We start from the raw sequence: 18271 nt of genomic DNA on the forward strand, positions 1-18271 counted from the left end.
TATAGGTTTTACAAATATGGGTCAAAACCAAGTGTAGTCCAAGTAAGTCAAACAACTTGGTCAGGCCGATTTGAAGTGTTACCTTAGCAATGGTCAGCAAAATGAAATAAAAACAAATAAAATACAAAATTAAAATATATATTAAAAAAATTTAAACAAAACAAAAATAAAAATACAAAAATAAAAAAATGTAATTAAATTAAATCAATTAAATTTATAATAAAAATATGAAACATAACAAAAATAAAAACAAATATAATAAAATAAAAATACAATATATATTAAAATAAAAGATATGAAACAAAATGAAAATTCAAAAATAAGATGAATAAACAAACACAAATTAAATGAAATAATCAAAACAGAACACTACCTGTCTAACAGTAATACTTCAGCCATGGTGTCGTCCTTCCTCCAGCGTGCTAAAGTAACTCCAATATTGATTCAGGTTTTTAAAAGTTTCAATTCATCATTTGATTTCTTCCGGTCCGTCTCGTGACCGCGCGGCCGCATTAAGGGCGAATTATACCCGCGCCTGGCTTTACAGTAATCGGGCCGAGCTCGGCTGTCCTTCGGTGCCTCCGGCTCCGACTCGGCATCTGCGAGTGGCCCGCATCTTGCTCGGAGCGCATGTGTTTGTGATGCAGACGGTCACGCGCTAATGGCGGATCTGCGTGAACACATGCGCAAAAGTCGGAATCTACATTTGCTGACAGACAGCCTGACGTGCTTATCGGAATTAAGGGAGATGACGGTCCAACTCTTTATTTAATTGGATGAACATTTTTTTGTTTTATGCTTTACCCAGAATATAAAAATACATATAAACACATTTAGATCATTTACTGTAATCATTACAATTAGACCGTGAAGAGACTTTCAACCAGCACAACAAAACATGTTTCTGAAGACAATCACCTACTGCACCTTTAACATAAATCACTCGCGCTTGATGCTTCATCCGTGTCTGGGGTGAGCGCACCATGAGTCTTGTTTTTGAATCTGCCACTATGCTGACATACAGGCATCTGTAGCTCCGCCCTCTTTTGAAAAGAGCACAACCTCATTTGAATACAAAGCGAACAAAATGGTTATGAAACATTATTTGTGTGATTATTTTGAGCTGAAACATCACACACAATGTCTAAGGACATCAGAGACTAATTTTACATTGTAAAAAGGTTCATAACAGGTCCCCTTTAAACACACACACAAACACACACACACACAGCTGTAATGCTAACAGGCTGAATTCTTCTTTTCTATAATCATAAATGCTTTTACTCCCAAGATGGGAAAAACAGTTCTCTGAAAGGCACGGAAACTAATTTAGGATGAATGTCAGATTGTGGGCGTAGCGGCACTGCTTTTATAATGCTGGACACTGCTCTATCACACATTGGGAGGTCTTGTTATTGCTGGCTGGGAATTATGAGAAGGATAAACTGTAGTCTCAGATTAATCAAGTGGCCTCATTATTGCAGCAGCTATTACACCAGGGGTGATTTTTGCATTAGCATGTATATTAAGCTCAGAGATTTAACAAACACACCAGCTTTGAACTGCACCTCACCCACAGGTGGTGACCTGACTTAAAAGATTTGCTGTTTTTTTACGTTAAAATGGTTTTGAGACTCTTAGCGAAATTCCTGATGGAGCTTAGTGGATGGTAAGCTCGTGACTGCAATGCCACATTTACAGTCAGAACAGAAAAGCAGCAAAAAGTCACTATACAGCTAGGCTTCTACACATTTCCTTATTGCAATTAATTGCTAAAGCTTTTGTCATGACATATAGTATTATCAGAATCCTGACCTAAGCTGCAAAAAAGTACTTTAACAGGTATAATAATCTACAAATACTCAGTGTGTTGTAGGGCTGTGCAATCAATCGAAAATCCGATTTCGATTATGGCTTCTAACGATTATGAAAAACCATTAATCGAGATAAACGATTATTCCATTATTTACCGCCCCCTTTCCAGATGTTCTCACTTGTTGCTCTTAAGCGCAAAAGACTGCATGCTTATGTATGTGCGCCGTGCAGACAGTCAGAAGCATGCGATCTGCACTTGGTCTCATTCGCACATTGTGACGAGCAGAGAGCCCACACATCTAAAGTCATTAACGCTTTATTGTTCAAATAGGTGTCAAAACGCGGTGTTTAGTGATTATTCATATTAACCCTCATTTTGTAATAAACAAACGAGTTGAGAATCAAAAGACACGTGAAAGCGAAACCATTAAAGTGACAGAGCACAATAGCTGCCGCCTGTTTTATCATGATTAATAAAACAACGAGAAAATCCCCCTCTGCTCTTGACTGAAGACTTTTGTAGCTAAAGTGTTGTTCTTACGGTGAAGATGCTTAAAGCACAGTTTGTTTCATATTTTTATTCTATTGTATTTATTTCTCTTTCCTTTGCAGGGAGGAAAATAATATATATGCAGTTGAAGTCAGAATTATTAGCCCTCCTGAATATTAGCAATCCTTTTCCTCCCTAATTTCTGTTTAGGCAAGGCAAGGCAAGTTTATTTATATAGCACATTTCATACACAGTGGCAATTCAAAGTGCTTTACATAAACAGGAATTAAAAAGAAAAGTTTAGGAACATAAAATGCAGAGAATAAAAATGATTAAAAACAGATAAAAACAAATTAAAACGAGTTAGAATAGGTTATAAAAGAATGAAAAAGAAAACGAAAAACATAATAGTGCGATCTGTCGGACGCAGCACAGTGCTCATTCAGTAAAGGCACAGCTAAACAGATGTGTTTTCAGTCTTGATTTGAATGTGCCTAATGTTGGAGCACATCTGATTATTTCTGGAAGCTGATTCCAGCAGTGAGGAGCATAGTGGCTGAAGGCAGATTCACCCTGCTTTGACTGAACCCTTGGAATTTCTAGTTTATAAGATCCTAAAGATCTGAGTGATCTGTTAGGTTTGTATTCAGTGAGCATATCTGTAATGTATTGAGCTCCTAGGCCATTTAGGGATTTATAGACCAGTAATAATACTTTAAATCTATTCTGAATGTAACTGGCAGCCAGTGTAAAGACCTGAGGACAGGTGTGATGTGCTCTGATTTCCTGCTTCTGGTCAGAATTCTGGCTGCAGCATTCTGGATGAGCTGCAACTGTCTTTTTGGGAAGGCCGGTGAGGAGGCCGTTACAGTAATCCACCCTGCTGCTGATAAAAGCATGAACAAGTTTCTCTAAGTCTTCACTGGAAACAAAGCATCTGATTCTTGCAATATTTTTGAGATGATAGTATGCTGAAACTGTTTAATGGAAAGAAGATTTCTGAACATAGTTTTAATCATTCATTTCTAATAACCGATTAATTTTATCTTTGCTATGATGACAGATTATAATATTTTAGTAGATATTTTTTTTAAATACAAACATTCAAATTCAAAGTGTGATTCAAAAGCTTAATTAGGGTAAATAGACAAGTCATTATATAACAGTAGTTTCTTCTGCAGACAATCAAAAATATACATTGCCTAAAGGGGCTAATAATATTGACCTTAAAAGAGGTTTCAAAATATTTAAATTTGCTTTTATTCTAGCCAAAACAAAACAAATAAGCCTTTCTCCAGAAGAAAAATATTAGAGGAAATACTGTTAAAATTCCTTGCTCTGTTAAACATCATTTGGGAAATATTTATTCTAAAAAATTCTCGTGAGTGCTAATAATTTTGACTTCAACTAATAATCGTTTGGAATAATCGTGATTACAATTATAACCAAAATAATCCTGATTATGATTTTTCCCAAAATCGAGCAGCTCTAGTGTGTTGCTTTATTGCCCAGGTGTCAAACTCAGTTCCTGGAGGGCCGCAGCTCTGCACAGTTTAGTTCCAATGCTAATTAAACACACCCGATCAAACTAATTTCCCATAAACTAGTCATGGGAAAAATATCAATCTATAAACATTTTTGATATTTTAAATTAGGAAAATTAACATGTGGTGTGGATGTGACAAAAAACAATAGCAAGTTTACAGTACACAACATACTTGTAAAATTTCTTCGAATTAAACTGCACAACCTAAAAGAAATAATCCTAATCAAAAGTATAAGAGTTTTCTCTAGAACAAACATGTTTTATTTTATTGGACATTTTTGCATTTATGAGGGAAAAGTTTGGTTATTGATGTAAATCCTCTCTGTTATGGATATGACGGATGTAAAATTGCCACTTGTGTGACTTTGCTAAATCAAATATAATTGTTTGAAAATATTTTTCATGGCAATGGAATTGGAATTGGTCATTTACAGTATTTTGAAGCACCCACGATATCAACATTGTGCCTGTTCATTACTACGACAAATTGGATATTGGCATATGTCTAAATACACTGTTATTGCACAACTGATCTTCTGTTCAAAACAGCACTTGAGCTGAAGAGTAAAACGTGCCGACTCATGACCTCCGTCACCTTGAATCACTTTCAAGCAGACGGAAATAACACATCTATGGTTCAGTGAAGAAAGAGGATGGGTGAAAGGTTAAAGATGTAAATAAAGAGGAGACAAAAACACATGATGACAGGTACGTACAGAGCCAAGATGGCAGAAACTTCTTCATTGAACGTTTTTCTAGAGATCCATGTTAAAGGATTTACTTTAAACTTTCAATACGGCAAGATTATTGTCCAATAACGGTGCCTCATTGATTGATTGGTTGATTAATTGACTGATTGATTGTTTGATTGACTGACTGACTGACAGAAGTGTGTCAATCCACCTACACCCTTAAAAAAGTTATTTCGACTTGGTTTTGGGTCAAATATGAACAAAATTAACAGCTGGGTTATTTGTTTGTGTTACATTTATAGGACCTAATGGTTTGTCACAATTTGGGATGAAATAAACCCTTTTTAATATTGTAAAAAAAATCAAAAGGCTCAATTAATGCATTATTTGTTTTCAAATAGCTAGCTCAGAACTTCTAACCCAAATTTCATTCAAATATATGCAAATATTATATTAATTATATCTCAAATATGTTTTTCTGAACGATCAAAGAATTTTGGATTAAAGTTTCTACAAAAAATGTGAAGCAGCACAAGATATTTCTTGAGCAGCAAATATTTATATCACAGGTGTCAAATCCAGTTCTTGGAGGGCCGCAACTCTGAACAACTTGATTCCAACCCTAATTAAACACACCTGATCAAACTAATTGAGCCTTCAGGCTTGTTTGAAACCTGCAGGTAAGTTTGTTGAAGCAGGGTTGGAACTAAACTGTGCAGGGCTGTGATCCTCCAGGAACTGGCTTTGACACCTGTGAATTATATGAATGATTTCTGAAGGATCCTGTGACACTGCAGATCAAAAATGATGCTGAAAAATCAACTTTGCATCGCAGAAATAAATGACACTTGATTAAGATTACAAAAGAAAGCGGTTATTTTTAAATTCCGCAAATATTTCACAATAATTCTGTATATTATCGAATAGATTGAGACCTGCTGAGCATAACATACTTTTCACATTTATTCATTTCATCATTTTCCTTCGGCTTAGTCCCTTTATCAATCTGGGGTTGCCACAGCAGAATGAACCACTTTTTTATAATCAATCAATCTACCAACCCAAACATTCAAAAACTTCAAAAAACTATGTTTGCTGTTTGTTCAAATTATTTAAAACGAATTGAAACAACACTATTCTTGATTGCTTTTAGGAATAACATTTGTTTAATGTTCATTCATTCTCCTTCAGCTTAGTCTCTATTTTTAGAGGCCACAGCGGAATGAACCACCAACTATTCCAACATGTGTTTTACGCAGCGGATGCCCTTGCACCCGAAAGAAACCCACGTCAACACGGGGAGAACATGCAAACAACACACACACATTAAAACATGCAGGGTTCCACACAATTCATTCATGTTATCCCAACACAAATTGATCAACTTAACACTTTTAACAAATTTATGTGAATTGAACATAAGGAAATTAAGCTGTCTCTATGAAATCTAAATAAGTAGTTTGAAAGAGCAAAAAATATATATATATATATTTTTGAGTGCACAGAAAAGCCACCTGACCCAGCCTGAACTTGAACCAGCGACCTTCTTACTGTGAGGCAACAGTGATAACCACTGAGCCACCGTGCCGCCTTGTTTATGTTCAATCCACTTAAAACTTGTAAAAACTAATAAATTAACTTTATTCCTTCATATTGTCCCAACACAAATTAATTATGTGGAGCCCAGCACTTTTTACAGTGAATAATAGCTTATGTAAATGCTAAAATCAGCATTTTTACTGTCCTAAAAAGAAATTATGCAGTGAAACATTGATATATCTTACACAACGCTTGGCCAGAATTATTACCTCATTCAAATAATTTTCAGCACAAAGCCAGAATGACAGTAGATTTATTATACAAGCAGAAAAAACACGTTCTGAAGGAAAATAAGCTAATAAAATATTCTGCAACTGTTAGCAGTGCTTTATAATGAACAGACACTCATGTTTACCAGTCACATGTTTTGCCAAAAGCAAAAATCCAACTCATTATAAAGTGGGAATTTCCTTTCAGTTCGCTCAAGGTTATTTTAACACAAGTAAAGCCAAAAGATACAATTTTGATGGATTCGAGCTGCCTGGAGTATTTCATTCCACTCTGAAACAACAAGGCTTACATTTTCAATTCTTAAGTCACGATTCGATTTGATTTTCGATTATGAATAATTAATTAATTAATAACAAATTAATTATTTGTAGCCTACCGTTTAAACTACCTGACCTGTATGGTCTTTGTTTTACCCATAAACAAATCACACAGTAAATGAATAAAGGCAAGTTACACACATAAATACCACCTGTCAATCACTTTTTTCTTGTGAATAGGCAGTGATCTGTGTCGTTATAATGGCGTCGGTAAAAAAGGTGCACAACCAACAGGAACCAGCCAACAGCATCTGAGGTGTTCGCTAAAATGACTAAGTACTAGTGTGAAAGTAAAAGATTGAAGCAGTCTTAACTAGGTTAATTATGTTAACCAGCTATAGGGTAATTAGGCAAGTTATTGTATAACGATGGTTTGTTCTGGAGACAGTCTGAAAAACAATTAGCTTAAGGGGCTAATAAATTTGACCTTAAAATGGTTCGTGAAAAATTAAGAACTGCTTTTATTCTAGCCAAAATAAGACTTTGTTCAGAGGAAAAAATATTATCAGACAAGGCACTGTATTTCAGTACAAAAGAAGCTGCATACAAATATTGTATATAACATGCATGATTTCAATACTATTCTATACTAGCAACAATAATGAAAAACTACTGTGTACTAATATCTAAAAAATGGCCACATCTATTCATTCATTCATTTTCTTTTCAGCTTAGTCCCTTTATTAATCAGGGGTCGCCAAAGCGGAATGAACCGCCAACTTATCCAGCACATGTTTTACGAAGTGGATGCCCTTCCAGCCGCAACACTGGGAAACATCCACACACTCTTGCATTCACACACATACACTATGCACAACTTAACTTAAATAAACAGGTAAAACATAATAGTTTGAAGGAGAGTAGGGAAGAATAAAGATTTAAGGTGACAACAAATATCTGTTTCATAGCTTTTCTATAATCCTTAAATAGTCTTTCAATATGTCAACAAGTGAATATTGTCTGACAATATGTTTACTATATAAACTATTGTACTGAATGACACATTAGTGGACGTCTTAAATCATGGTAAAATGTATGATTTTACAGAGAGGAAAATACTAAACATGACACATACAAAGTGTGACATTTTAATTATGTGTTACATTTTCATTGATTAATGACCCCACATAACATTAACAAACAATAAAAAACATCATAATTAATCAAGTTGATAAAATCTAATAGGTTAAAAAAGAGTGGTAAAGTATAAATATTTAATTATATTAATGTCATCAAATTATTATTACTGCCTCCGCTTTTTTTACTACATAAACTATTGTTATAAACGCATATTAGTGGATGTCTTCAGTAAATCATTTTAAAATGTATTTAAATGAATTTAAAGAGGAAAATTTTTAATTAAACATGACACATACAAAGTCTAAAATACTTTTATTGTTTAATAAAACATAATAAATATCATATTTAAATAAATACGTAAACAAACAGTTAAAACAATAGTTTAAAGGAGAGTAGTGAAGTATAACAATTTAAAATGACTATTAATATCCATTTCACAGCTGCACTGTGATCCCTAAATAAAGTTTTTTAATATGTCATCAATATATTATTATTATTATTGTCTGACAAGATTTGTTACTATATAAATAAACTATTATGGCACTGAACGACATATTAGTGGGCGTCTTCAGTAAATTATGGTAAAATGCATGATTTTACAGAGGAAAATATATAATTAAACATAACACATACAAACTGTAATATGCTTTAAATATGCATCACACTTTTATTGTTTTAATCCCCCACATAAAATTCAAAACATTAAAATATCATGTTTAATTAAACAAACAGGTCAAACATAATAGTTTGAAGGAGAGTAGTGAAGTTTAAGTATTTATAATGAATATTAATATCAATTTCATAGCTGTTCTATGATTCCTAAATAGAGTTTTTTTAATATGTCATCAATTTATTATTCTTATTGTCTAACAAGATCTGTTATATGTATTGCACTTTTATTGTTTTAATACCCCACATAACATTAACAAACATAAAAATATCATGTTTAATTAAACAAACAGGTAAAACATAATAGTTTGAAGAAGATTATTTTTTCATTCATTTATTTTCTTTTTGGCTTAGTCCCTTTATTAATCGATTAATACCCATTTCACACGCAATGTGATCCCTAAATAGAGATTTTTAATATGTCATCAATATATTATTATTATTGTCCGACAAGATTTGTTACTATATAAATAAACTATTATTGCACTGAACGACATATTAGTGGGCGTCTTCAGTAAATTATGGTAAAATGTATGATTTTAAAGAGAGGAAAATATTAAATTAAACATGACACATACAAAGTCTAATATACTTTAAATATGTAGTACACTTTTTCAGTTTTAATACCCCACATAACACTAACAAACATAATAAATATCATATTTAATTAAATGCGTAAACAAACGGGTCAAACATAATAGCTTAAAGGAGAGTAGTGAAGTATAACTATATAACTAAAGTCTTTTAATATATCATCAATTTATTATTAATTAATTAAATATTACGTCTGACAAGATTGCTTACTATATAAATAAACTCGTACTGAATAGAAATGAATGATTTTACAGAGAAAAATATGAAATTAAACATGACATAACATTAACATAACTGTGTGACATCAGACAGATAGCACTATTGTCTTTTTTTTTTTTTTTTTTTGTTCCTTTAAAACCAGTTTTAACACATTTTAATCTGTTTTTAATCATTTTTACTCTTTGTTGTTTTTATTTACTTGTCTCTGGTATTATTATTATTATGTAAAGCACTTTAAAAAAAAACATTGTGTATGAAATGTGCTATATAAATAAACTTGCCTTGCCTTGAAAAACATTTTTAAAAATTGTATTTGAGACTGGCAGAACTTTACAAGCAGGTGTGCATTTCTCTGAAACATTAAATAATGAATGTATACCCTGGTATGTTAGCTGACCTGTCGGGAGGATGTGTTCAAGCAAGGAGGTTTGTTTCAGAGAGAAACGCTATTAAACTTTGAGATGTGCTGTCAAACTCTGGCAATCCTCTCCCAGACTCCCCCAAACCCCTCTCTCTGAATTCACGGATGCCAAATTCCTTAATAATTTATTAATGAAACGGATAACAGTGTGTAGATTTCAATGGTACTTCATTTGAGGAGAAACACCTCCTCTCGTCCACACCCTGCTTGATAAAATGCCTTAATTCAGGACACGTAACACTTCTAAAACTGACACGAGCGAAATAAAACAAAACCCTTATGTGTGATCTGACAGAGAAACAATCTATCGAGGAAAAAAACATCGACATTCTTTCATGAAACTTCATTTGTGTGTAACTTTGACATGCAACAGTTGGTGAAGCCGCGCGGGAGTTGATGCAAACTCATCACTTCCGGCTACAAACTCGAAGAAACTTTCACTAACTTTTCCTTACCTTTTACAAACGTGTGATAAAACAGCAATTCTAGAGTTTTTCCACCTCCCTTGTTTTCTTTCTTTCAAGCAGGCCAATCCAGGGAATCCGGAAACCGCTGCAATTCCGCCCTTATCCCACAATGCCTATTCACTGGTGGATCGAGACTGGAGTCATTGCGGCTCAAGAATGAATGTGGAGTACACGCGGTAGAGCGGCAATTTAGAGCCAAGATGGCGTAGACAGGTCGCAGTTTCTAGAAGTTGTCTGTTTCAAGTGCTTTCAAGGAGCATGTCTAAGCATGCACCAAAATCAGACGAACTTTATAAATAAAATTTTGCTAAATTTAACATCAAAATATAAGTTGAACATTGATTTTTCCATGTGTGATACTTTTCTCATGACAATTTATTTATTCTAATGAGTAAATATTATATTTACAAATGTAAATTTTCTTAATGTTTACCTAATTTTCCGAGTTTTCTTTGTGAATTAAATTATTTATTTACTGCATTACAAAATGATTATAGTAAAAAGCAGGTAGCACAATCGCTTCACAGCAAGAAGGTCGCTGGTTCGAGCCCCAGCTAATTCAGTTGGCATTACTGTGTAGAGTTTACATGTTCTCCTCGTGTTTGTGTGGGTTTCCATCCACAGTCCAAAGCATATCTGCCAACATTTGTCTCTGAAAATCCTGGAGATGGAAAAAATTTTTTTTTTATTTTTGAAACTACGGGAGTTTTCCTGGGGAAATAACAAAAAGGTAGAGTGGCAGGAGATGGGTCTGAAATACAGGAGACTCCCGGGAAAAACGGGGGTGGTGGCAGGTATGGTCCAAAGACATGCGGTACAGTTGAATTGGATATGCTAAATTGGCCGTAGTGTATGTGAGTGTGTGTCAAAAGTGTATGGGTGTTTCCCAGTGTTGGGTTGCGGCTAGCAGGGCATCTACTGCGTAAAACATGTTATATATGCAAATAGTTGGTGGTTCATTCCACTGTGGGGACTCCTGAGGGGCTAAGTCAAAGGAAAATGAATGGATGAATGATTTAGAATCAGAATCAGTTTTATTGCCAAGTGTGCTTCACACACACAAGGAATTTGTTTTGGCTACAGAAGCGTCCAGTGTACATAAAGTGGACAAGTGACAACACAAAATAAATATGAGAAAAAAAGACAATAAACATTAAACAGAGATGCAGTTAGTCAAGAAATCTGGATGTTGAATTGTATGTACTGATTTGTTATAAATATACGGGTTATAAGTTGGTGAGTACAAGTGCGAATGGAGAAAGTATTGCATTGTATATTGATATAAGGTGCTGTGTACAAGTGCGTATGAGAAAGTATTGCACATATTTATTGCACAGTTGGGGGATATTTAACTGTTCATGAGGTAGATGGCCTGAGGAAAGAAACTTTTCCTGTGTCTGGCTGTTTTTGTGCTCTGAAGCGTCGACCAGACGGTAACAGTTTGAACAGGTAGTGTGCTGGGTGCGAGGTGTCCAGAGTGATTTTGCAAGCCCTTTTACTCACTCAGGAAGAGTACAGTTCTTGAAATGTAGGAAGGGTAGTGCCAGTGATTCGTTCAGCAGTCCGGACTATTCGCTGTAGTCTACGGAGGTTGGTTTTGGCAGCTGAGCCGAACCAGACGGTGATTGAAGTGCAGAGGATGGATTGGATGACAGCTGAGTAGAACTGCACGAGCAGCTCCTGTGGCAGGTTAAACTACCTCAGCTGACGAAGGAAGTACAGTCTCTGCTAAGCTTTCTTCATGATAGAGTCCCACTTCAGATCCTGAGAGATGCTGGTGCCCGGAAACCTAAATGACTCTACTGAAGCCACAGTGCAGTTCAAGGTGGTGAGCGGGGGGAGAGCAGGGGAGTTTCTCCTAAAGTCCACCATCATCTCCACTGTTTTGAGCGAGTTCAGCTCCAGGTATTTGCACCATAACGCCAGCCGCTCCACCTCCAGTCTGTATGCAGACTCGTCACCGTTCCGGATGAGGCAGATGACATTTATAGGCTACATTATGTCATGTTATTGTTTTTGATTTAGTTTTTTTTTTACATCTGCAAATATTTTATTAATAAAACTTCTGTAAACATTTATTTTATTTTTGCTATTTATTTATGGATTTTTTAAATCATGTTTAAACAAAGTTGAAACAAATACAGACATGTGGATTTCCTTTGTCCACCCTACAAATTTGTAAATTAAAAAGATTAAAAAAACATTAATAAATAATAAACTGTCAAACAACAAAAATAATTAACAATGTTAACAGTTTATATACTGAGCAGCAAGATGTGCTTCAAAAACTTTCAGTAAACATATAATAAATGAATTTTTATCGACAAAACAAAAGTTCAAGGAATCAAACACACACACACACACACACACTTTGTCTTAACATTTAGTCTTATTATTAACCAGTAGGGTCTTTATATATTCAGTGGTTTGCAAATTTTTTGAATGGTAAATTTAAAAAGCAAAAAAAATCCATGTTGTTAGCCATAAATATTCCATGTTCTGGCACTCCAAAAATATAGAAATATATTAGCCCCCCTGTTTATTTTTTTTTCCCTATAATTCTGTTTGACGGAAAGCAGATTTTTTCAGCACATTCCTAAACATAATAGTTTTAATTACTCATTTCTAATAACTGATTTATTTTATCTTTGTCATGATGACAGTGAATAATATTTGACTAGATATTTTTCAAGACACTTCTATACAGCTTAGGCAAATCATAGTATAACGATGGCTTGTTCTGTAGACTATCGAAAAAATATAGAGCTTAAAGGGGCTAATAATTTTGACCTTAAAATAGCTTTTATTCTAGCTGAAATATAACAAATAAGACTTTCTCCAGAAGAAAAAATATTATCTGACTGTGAAAATTTCCTTGCTCTGTTAAACATAATTTGGGAAATATAAAAAAAAGAAAAAAAAATTCATAGAGAAGCTAATTATGCTGACTTAAACTGTATGTATATAAATATATATATATATATATATATATATATATATATATATATATATATATATATATATATATATATATATATATTTTTTTTTTTTTTTTTTTTTTTTTTATGTAATTTAACAGTTTTGATAAGTTGATTTTTATTGCTTCTATATATTTTTATTATTTTGGTGCTATTTTATTTATATGATTAAAAAGGTTTTATTTTGGTCTTTGTTTTTGTTTTTTACACGCACATACCCCCTTCAGAGTTCCCCACAAACACACGGCTTTTCTCTGCCTCCTCATTGGCGAGCGCAGTAGATGCTCCGCTGTGCGATTGGACAAAAGTTTCACTCCTGTCTTGAAAACACACACACACGCACACACACACCCCTCCTCTCGCGTCCTACTATTATTCCACTCCACTTATTCCCAGTCCAGCAAAAGTCCGTTAGTCAAAGCCCAGAAGAGACGCAGTTAGGAGATGCTGTCTGGCTGACCAAAGCGCATCTAACCCAGAGGAAAAGAAAATACTTCGGATAAAAGACGACCTGACCAAAATTCTTCCAAAACAGAAGAAAAGAAAGCAGACAACCTGACCAAAGCTCGTCTTAAACAGAAGACAAAACTTTGGATTAAAGACGACCAAACCAAAGCGCGTCGAAAACAGAAAGGAAAGGACAAGAACACTTTGGATAAAAGACGCAAACTTCCATTAGAAGAAAGCAAACTTCTAAACTCCTTTTAGTACCATCAGGAGTGGGAAAAGAAAGCGATGGCCTCCGCGGCTTTGGAGCTCCTGGGTCTGATCCTGTGCGTCTGCGGGACGCTTTTGGAGATGGTGGCCTGCGGGCTGCCCACCTGGAAGGTCACCGCCTTCATCGAGGCCAACATCGTGGTCGCGCAGACCATCTGGGACGGCCTGTGGATGTCCTGCGCCGTGCAGAGCACCGGCCAGATGCAATGCAAAGTGCACGACTCCATGCTCGCGCTCAGCCACGACCTGCAAGCCGCGCGCGCGCTCACGGTCATCTCCTCGGTCTTGAGCGTGCTCGCGCTCATGGTGGTGATCGCAGGCGCGCAGTGCACAAACTGCATCAAAGAGGACAACGTGAAAGCGCGGGTGGTGAACGTCGGAGGGGTGATCTACATCCTCAGCGCCATCTTCGTGCTTGTGCCACTGTGCTGGATGGCCAATAATATCATCTCCGACTTCTATAACCCACAGGTGCTGCCGGCCCAGAAGCGGGAGATCGGCGCGGCGCTGTACATCGGCTGGGCGGCCTCTGCGCTGCTGCTGCTCGGGGGAAGCATACTCTGCTGCTCCTGCCCGGCCTCTGGAAGCTCCGGGTACTCGGTCAAATACGCGCCCACTAAAAGAGCCACATCCAACGGGGAATACGACAAGAGGAATTACGTGTGAATGCTTGAGTGTGTGTGTGTGTGTGTTGCACATGCAGATGAAAACTCGATGCTTTTCGCTGGACTCTACTTTTTTTTTGTTTTTGTTTTTAAGAGGATAGTTCACCCAAATGTGAACATTTACTCACTATTTACTTTACCTCAAATGGGTTTTAACCTTTATAAATGTCTTTTTTCTGTTTGAACACAAAAGAAGATATTTTGAAGAATGCTGTACTTAAATGCTGTAACCATTGACTTCTATAGTACACTGTAAGAGTATTTTCACAAGTGTTTTCCATTTATTTACGGTTGTGAATTGCATTATGAGAGGTTGATCTCTTGTCTGTCGACTTTAGATGTTGAAAATTCAACTCTACAGTTTTCCAAAGCGACTTTGATTGGGATTTTAGTAGTTTGAAATAATGTAATGTATAGGGAATAACAGAGAGAACAGAAAATGTATACTGGCAGGTTTTTGTAGCATACTATACAACATCAACTCAGATGATATATCAATTTAAACTGTTATAAATGTTTTAAAAAGTCACTTTATTAAACTTTTTAAGTTTAAAAGTGAAAAAATAAAAAAATAAAATAAAAACATGAATCACAAAACATGTTAAACTGCTAATTTTTCTATGTTTTTATAGGAAAAACAAGTTCTATGTAAGTCAATGGTTACCGGTTTTGAGCTTTCTTCAAAACATCTTTTTTTGTGTTCAACCGAAGAAAGAAACTCAAATCGGTTTGGATCAAGTAAAGGGTGAGTCAATTTTAATTTTGGGGTGAACTATCACTTTAAGCATCTCGGACTACTAAGTGGATCCGTTTATTTAAACGCGAGGATTGTGCGTTTTGTGAAAGGTGAACATTTTTTCGTTAACAAACATGTTGCTTAACAGGTTCTGGAGTGTGTGATATATTCACTTTTTAATGTGCATGATCTGTTAAACATTGAATTATTTTATTTTATTTTTTCCGAAAGCATCTTATTGGTTTATGTTAAGCTATATGTTGGCTTTTTGTTAATATAAATCAATGAGAACAATGCACATAAAGGAGAACATTTTACAGTAAACATACAGTGCTTCATTAAAATACATTCAAATGCCCTGAAGCATTATTTGCATGTTCATGTTTTAAGCATGAATTACTGACCCGTTACACATTGTATTCTTTTTTTTTATGTTTTAAAGCATCTGATTGGCTAAAAATGTATTTTTTTCAGTAACTTAATGTAGGCTTAATGGTTTACAATAAGGGAAACTTCAATTATACAATGCTGAGATGCATTCAGATGTCCTTAAACATTGCATTTGCATCCAATGTTTTATTAAGCATGATCTGTTAAACATCAATTTTAAAGCATCTGATTGGATAAAATGTCTTTTAGTGTCATGAGCCACCTGTAGAATTTAGGTTCACATTAATTTTCTTAACAGATCATTCAATTATATTATATTTTCATACAATATTCATGTTTTTAGGTGCATGAAGTACTGATCTGTTAAACATTGTATTATTTTGAAAGCTGTTTTCATATTGTAAAGCATCTAATTGGTTACAAGGTTTACTTTCGGTAACATGGTGTTGAATTTTGGATAAAAAATTAGTGCAAAAATGGGCATGAAGATAAACATTTTACAATCTTTTTAACATCCAAGCAAAGCTCAACAGGTCTTTAAAAAACATTCAGATGACTTGAAACATTTTTTAACATGCATGATGTTAAAGATTGCATCATTTAAAAATGTTTTTATATTTAAAAAACATTTGACTGGTTAAAAAGTAAACTTTCAGTTAAATTTGTTTAAATGTGCATTAAAGCTGAGCATTTTATAATGCATTTAACATTTTACAGTGCTTGACAGACCATTAAAATACATTAAACATTATACTTTCATACAATATTCATGTTTTAGAGTGCATGAAGTACTGATCTGTTAAGCATTGTAAATTTTGAAAGCTGTTTTCATATTTTAAAGCATCTAATCGGTTAAAAAGTTTACTTTCGGTAAGATGGAGTTGAATTTTAAATTAAAAATTGTAAAAAATTGTGCATAAAGATGAACATTTTACAATCAGTTTCACAATAAACATTATACAATGCTCAACATCTCGTTAAAACAACATTCAGATGACCTGAAACATATTTTTTCATGCAATATTCACGATTTAACATGCATGATTTGTTGAACATTGCATTATTTTACAATGTTTTTATATTTCAGGGCATCTGATTGGTTAAAAAGTTTACTTTTGGTAACTTGCAGTTGACTTTTTACATAATAATTGGTGCAAAAATGCGCATAAAGATAGACATTTTACTATCGATTTGACATTAAACATTATACAACGCTCAACAGCTCATTAAAACAACATTAAGATGTCCTGAAACATATTTTCTTTCATACGATATTCATGGTTTAACATGCATGATCTGTTAAACATTGCATTATTTTACAATGTTTTTATATTTCGAAGCATCTGATTGGTTAAAAAGTTTACTTTCGGTGTCTTGGAGTTGAATTATGCATAAAAACTCGTCCAAAATTGTGCATAAACATGAACATTTTACAATGGATTTGACATTGAACATTATACAATGCTCAACAGATCATTAAAACAACATTCAGATTTCCTGAAAACTTTCTTTTTATACAATATTCATGGTTTGACATGCATGATCTAAACATTGCATTATTTTTTTTTAAATGTTTTTAAATTTTAAAGCATTTAATTGGTGTAAATTTACTTTCGGTATCTTGGAGTTGACTTTTTGCATAAAAATTAGGACAAAATGTGCATAGAGATTGACATTTTACAGTCAATTTAACATTAAACATTATACAATGCTCAACAGATCATTAAAACAACATGCAGATGACCCGAAACATACCTTTCAACATGCATGATGTTAAACATTGCATTATTTTACAACGTTCATATATTGAAAGCATCTAATTGGTTAAAAAGTTTACTTTCGGTATCTTGGAGTTGACTTTTTGCATAACAATTACTGCAAAATGTGCATAAAGATAGACATTTTACAGTCAATTTAACATCAAACCTTATACAACGCTCAACAGATCATTATAACAACATTAAGATGACCTGAAACATATTTTATTCATACAATAATAATGCTTTAACATGCATGATCTGTTAAACATTGCATTATTTTGCAATGTTTTTATATTTCAGAGCATCTGATTGGTTAAAAAGTTGATATATACATAAAAACTTGTGCAAAAATGTGCGTAAAGATGAATGTTTTACAATTGATTTAATATTAATGATCAACAAATCATTAAAAATACATTTGTCACATATGTGATCTGTTAAACATTGCATTATTTTTAAATGTTTTGACATTTTAAAGCATCTAATTGGTTAAAAGGTTTACTTTTGATATCTTGGAGTTGACTTTTTGCAAAAACATTAATGCACAATGTGCATAAATAAAGACATTTTACAATCGATTTAAACATTAAACATTATACAATGCTCAACAGATCATTAACAACATTCAGATGTCTTGAAACATAATTTCTTTCATGCACAATTCACAGTTTAACATGCATGATCTGTTAAACGTTGCATTATTTTACAATTTTTGTATATTTTAAAGTATTTGACTGGCTAAAAAGTTTACCTTCAGTTAAATGCCCATTAAAGCTGAGCATTTTATGATAAATATAGCATTATACAATGCTTAACAGATCATTAGAATACATTCACCGTTATATTTCCATGCAATATTCATGTTTTAATGTGCATGAACTACTG

At 33.9% G+C, this 18271-nt stretch overlaps 3 protein-coding genes across 3 annotated transcripts in view; 2 read left to right on the top strand and 1 right to left on the bottom strand.

The window, feature by feature from the left end:
* zgc:63587 overlaps positions 1 to 10229 on the bottom strand; it is a 73033-nt gene extending 62804 nt beyond the window's left edge. Inside the window, 1 exon segment of the mRNA NM_200459.2 lies at positions 10129 to 10229. The gene's annotated coding sequence lies outside the window, so the exon portion shown is untranslated.
* The window catches only part of ufd1l (ubiquitin recognition factor in ER associated degradation 1), a 253880-nt gene that overhangs the window by 163514 nt on the left and 72095 nt on the right, over positions 1 to 18271 (top strand). The gene's annotated exons all lie outside the window — the stretch shown is intronic.
* Positions 13549 to 15057, top strand: cldn5a (claudin 5a). Its single transcript, NM_213274.1, is given in 1 exon segment — positions 13549 to 15057. A coding segment is annotated over 1 exon segment (648 nt). The 5' UTR covers positions 13549 to 13853; the 3' UTR covers positions 14502 to 15057.

The sequence above is a fragment of the Danio rerio genome, chromosome 8 (assembly GCF_052040795.2).
Source record: "Danio rerio strain M-AB ecotype USA chromosome 8, GRCz13ab, whole genome shotgun sequence".
Taxonomy (NCBI): Eukaryota; Metazoa; Chordata; class Actinopteri; order Cypriniformes; family Danionidae; genus Danio; species Danio rerio.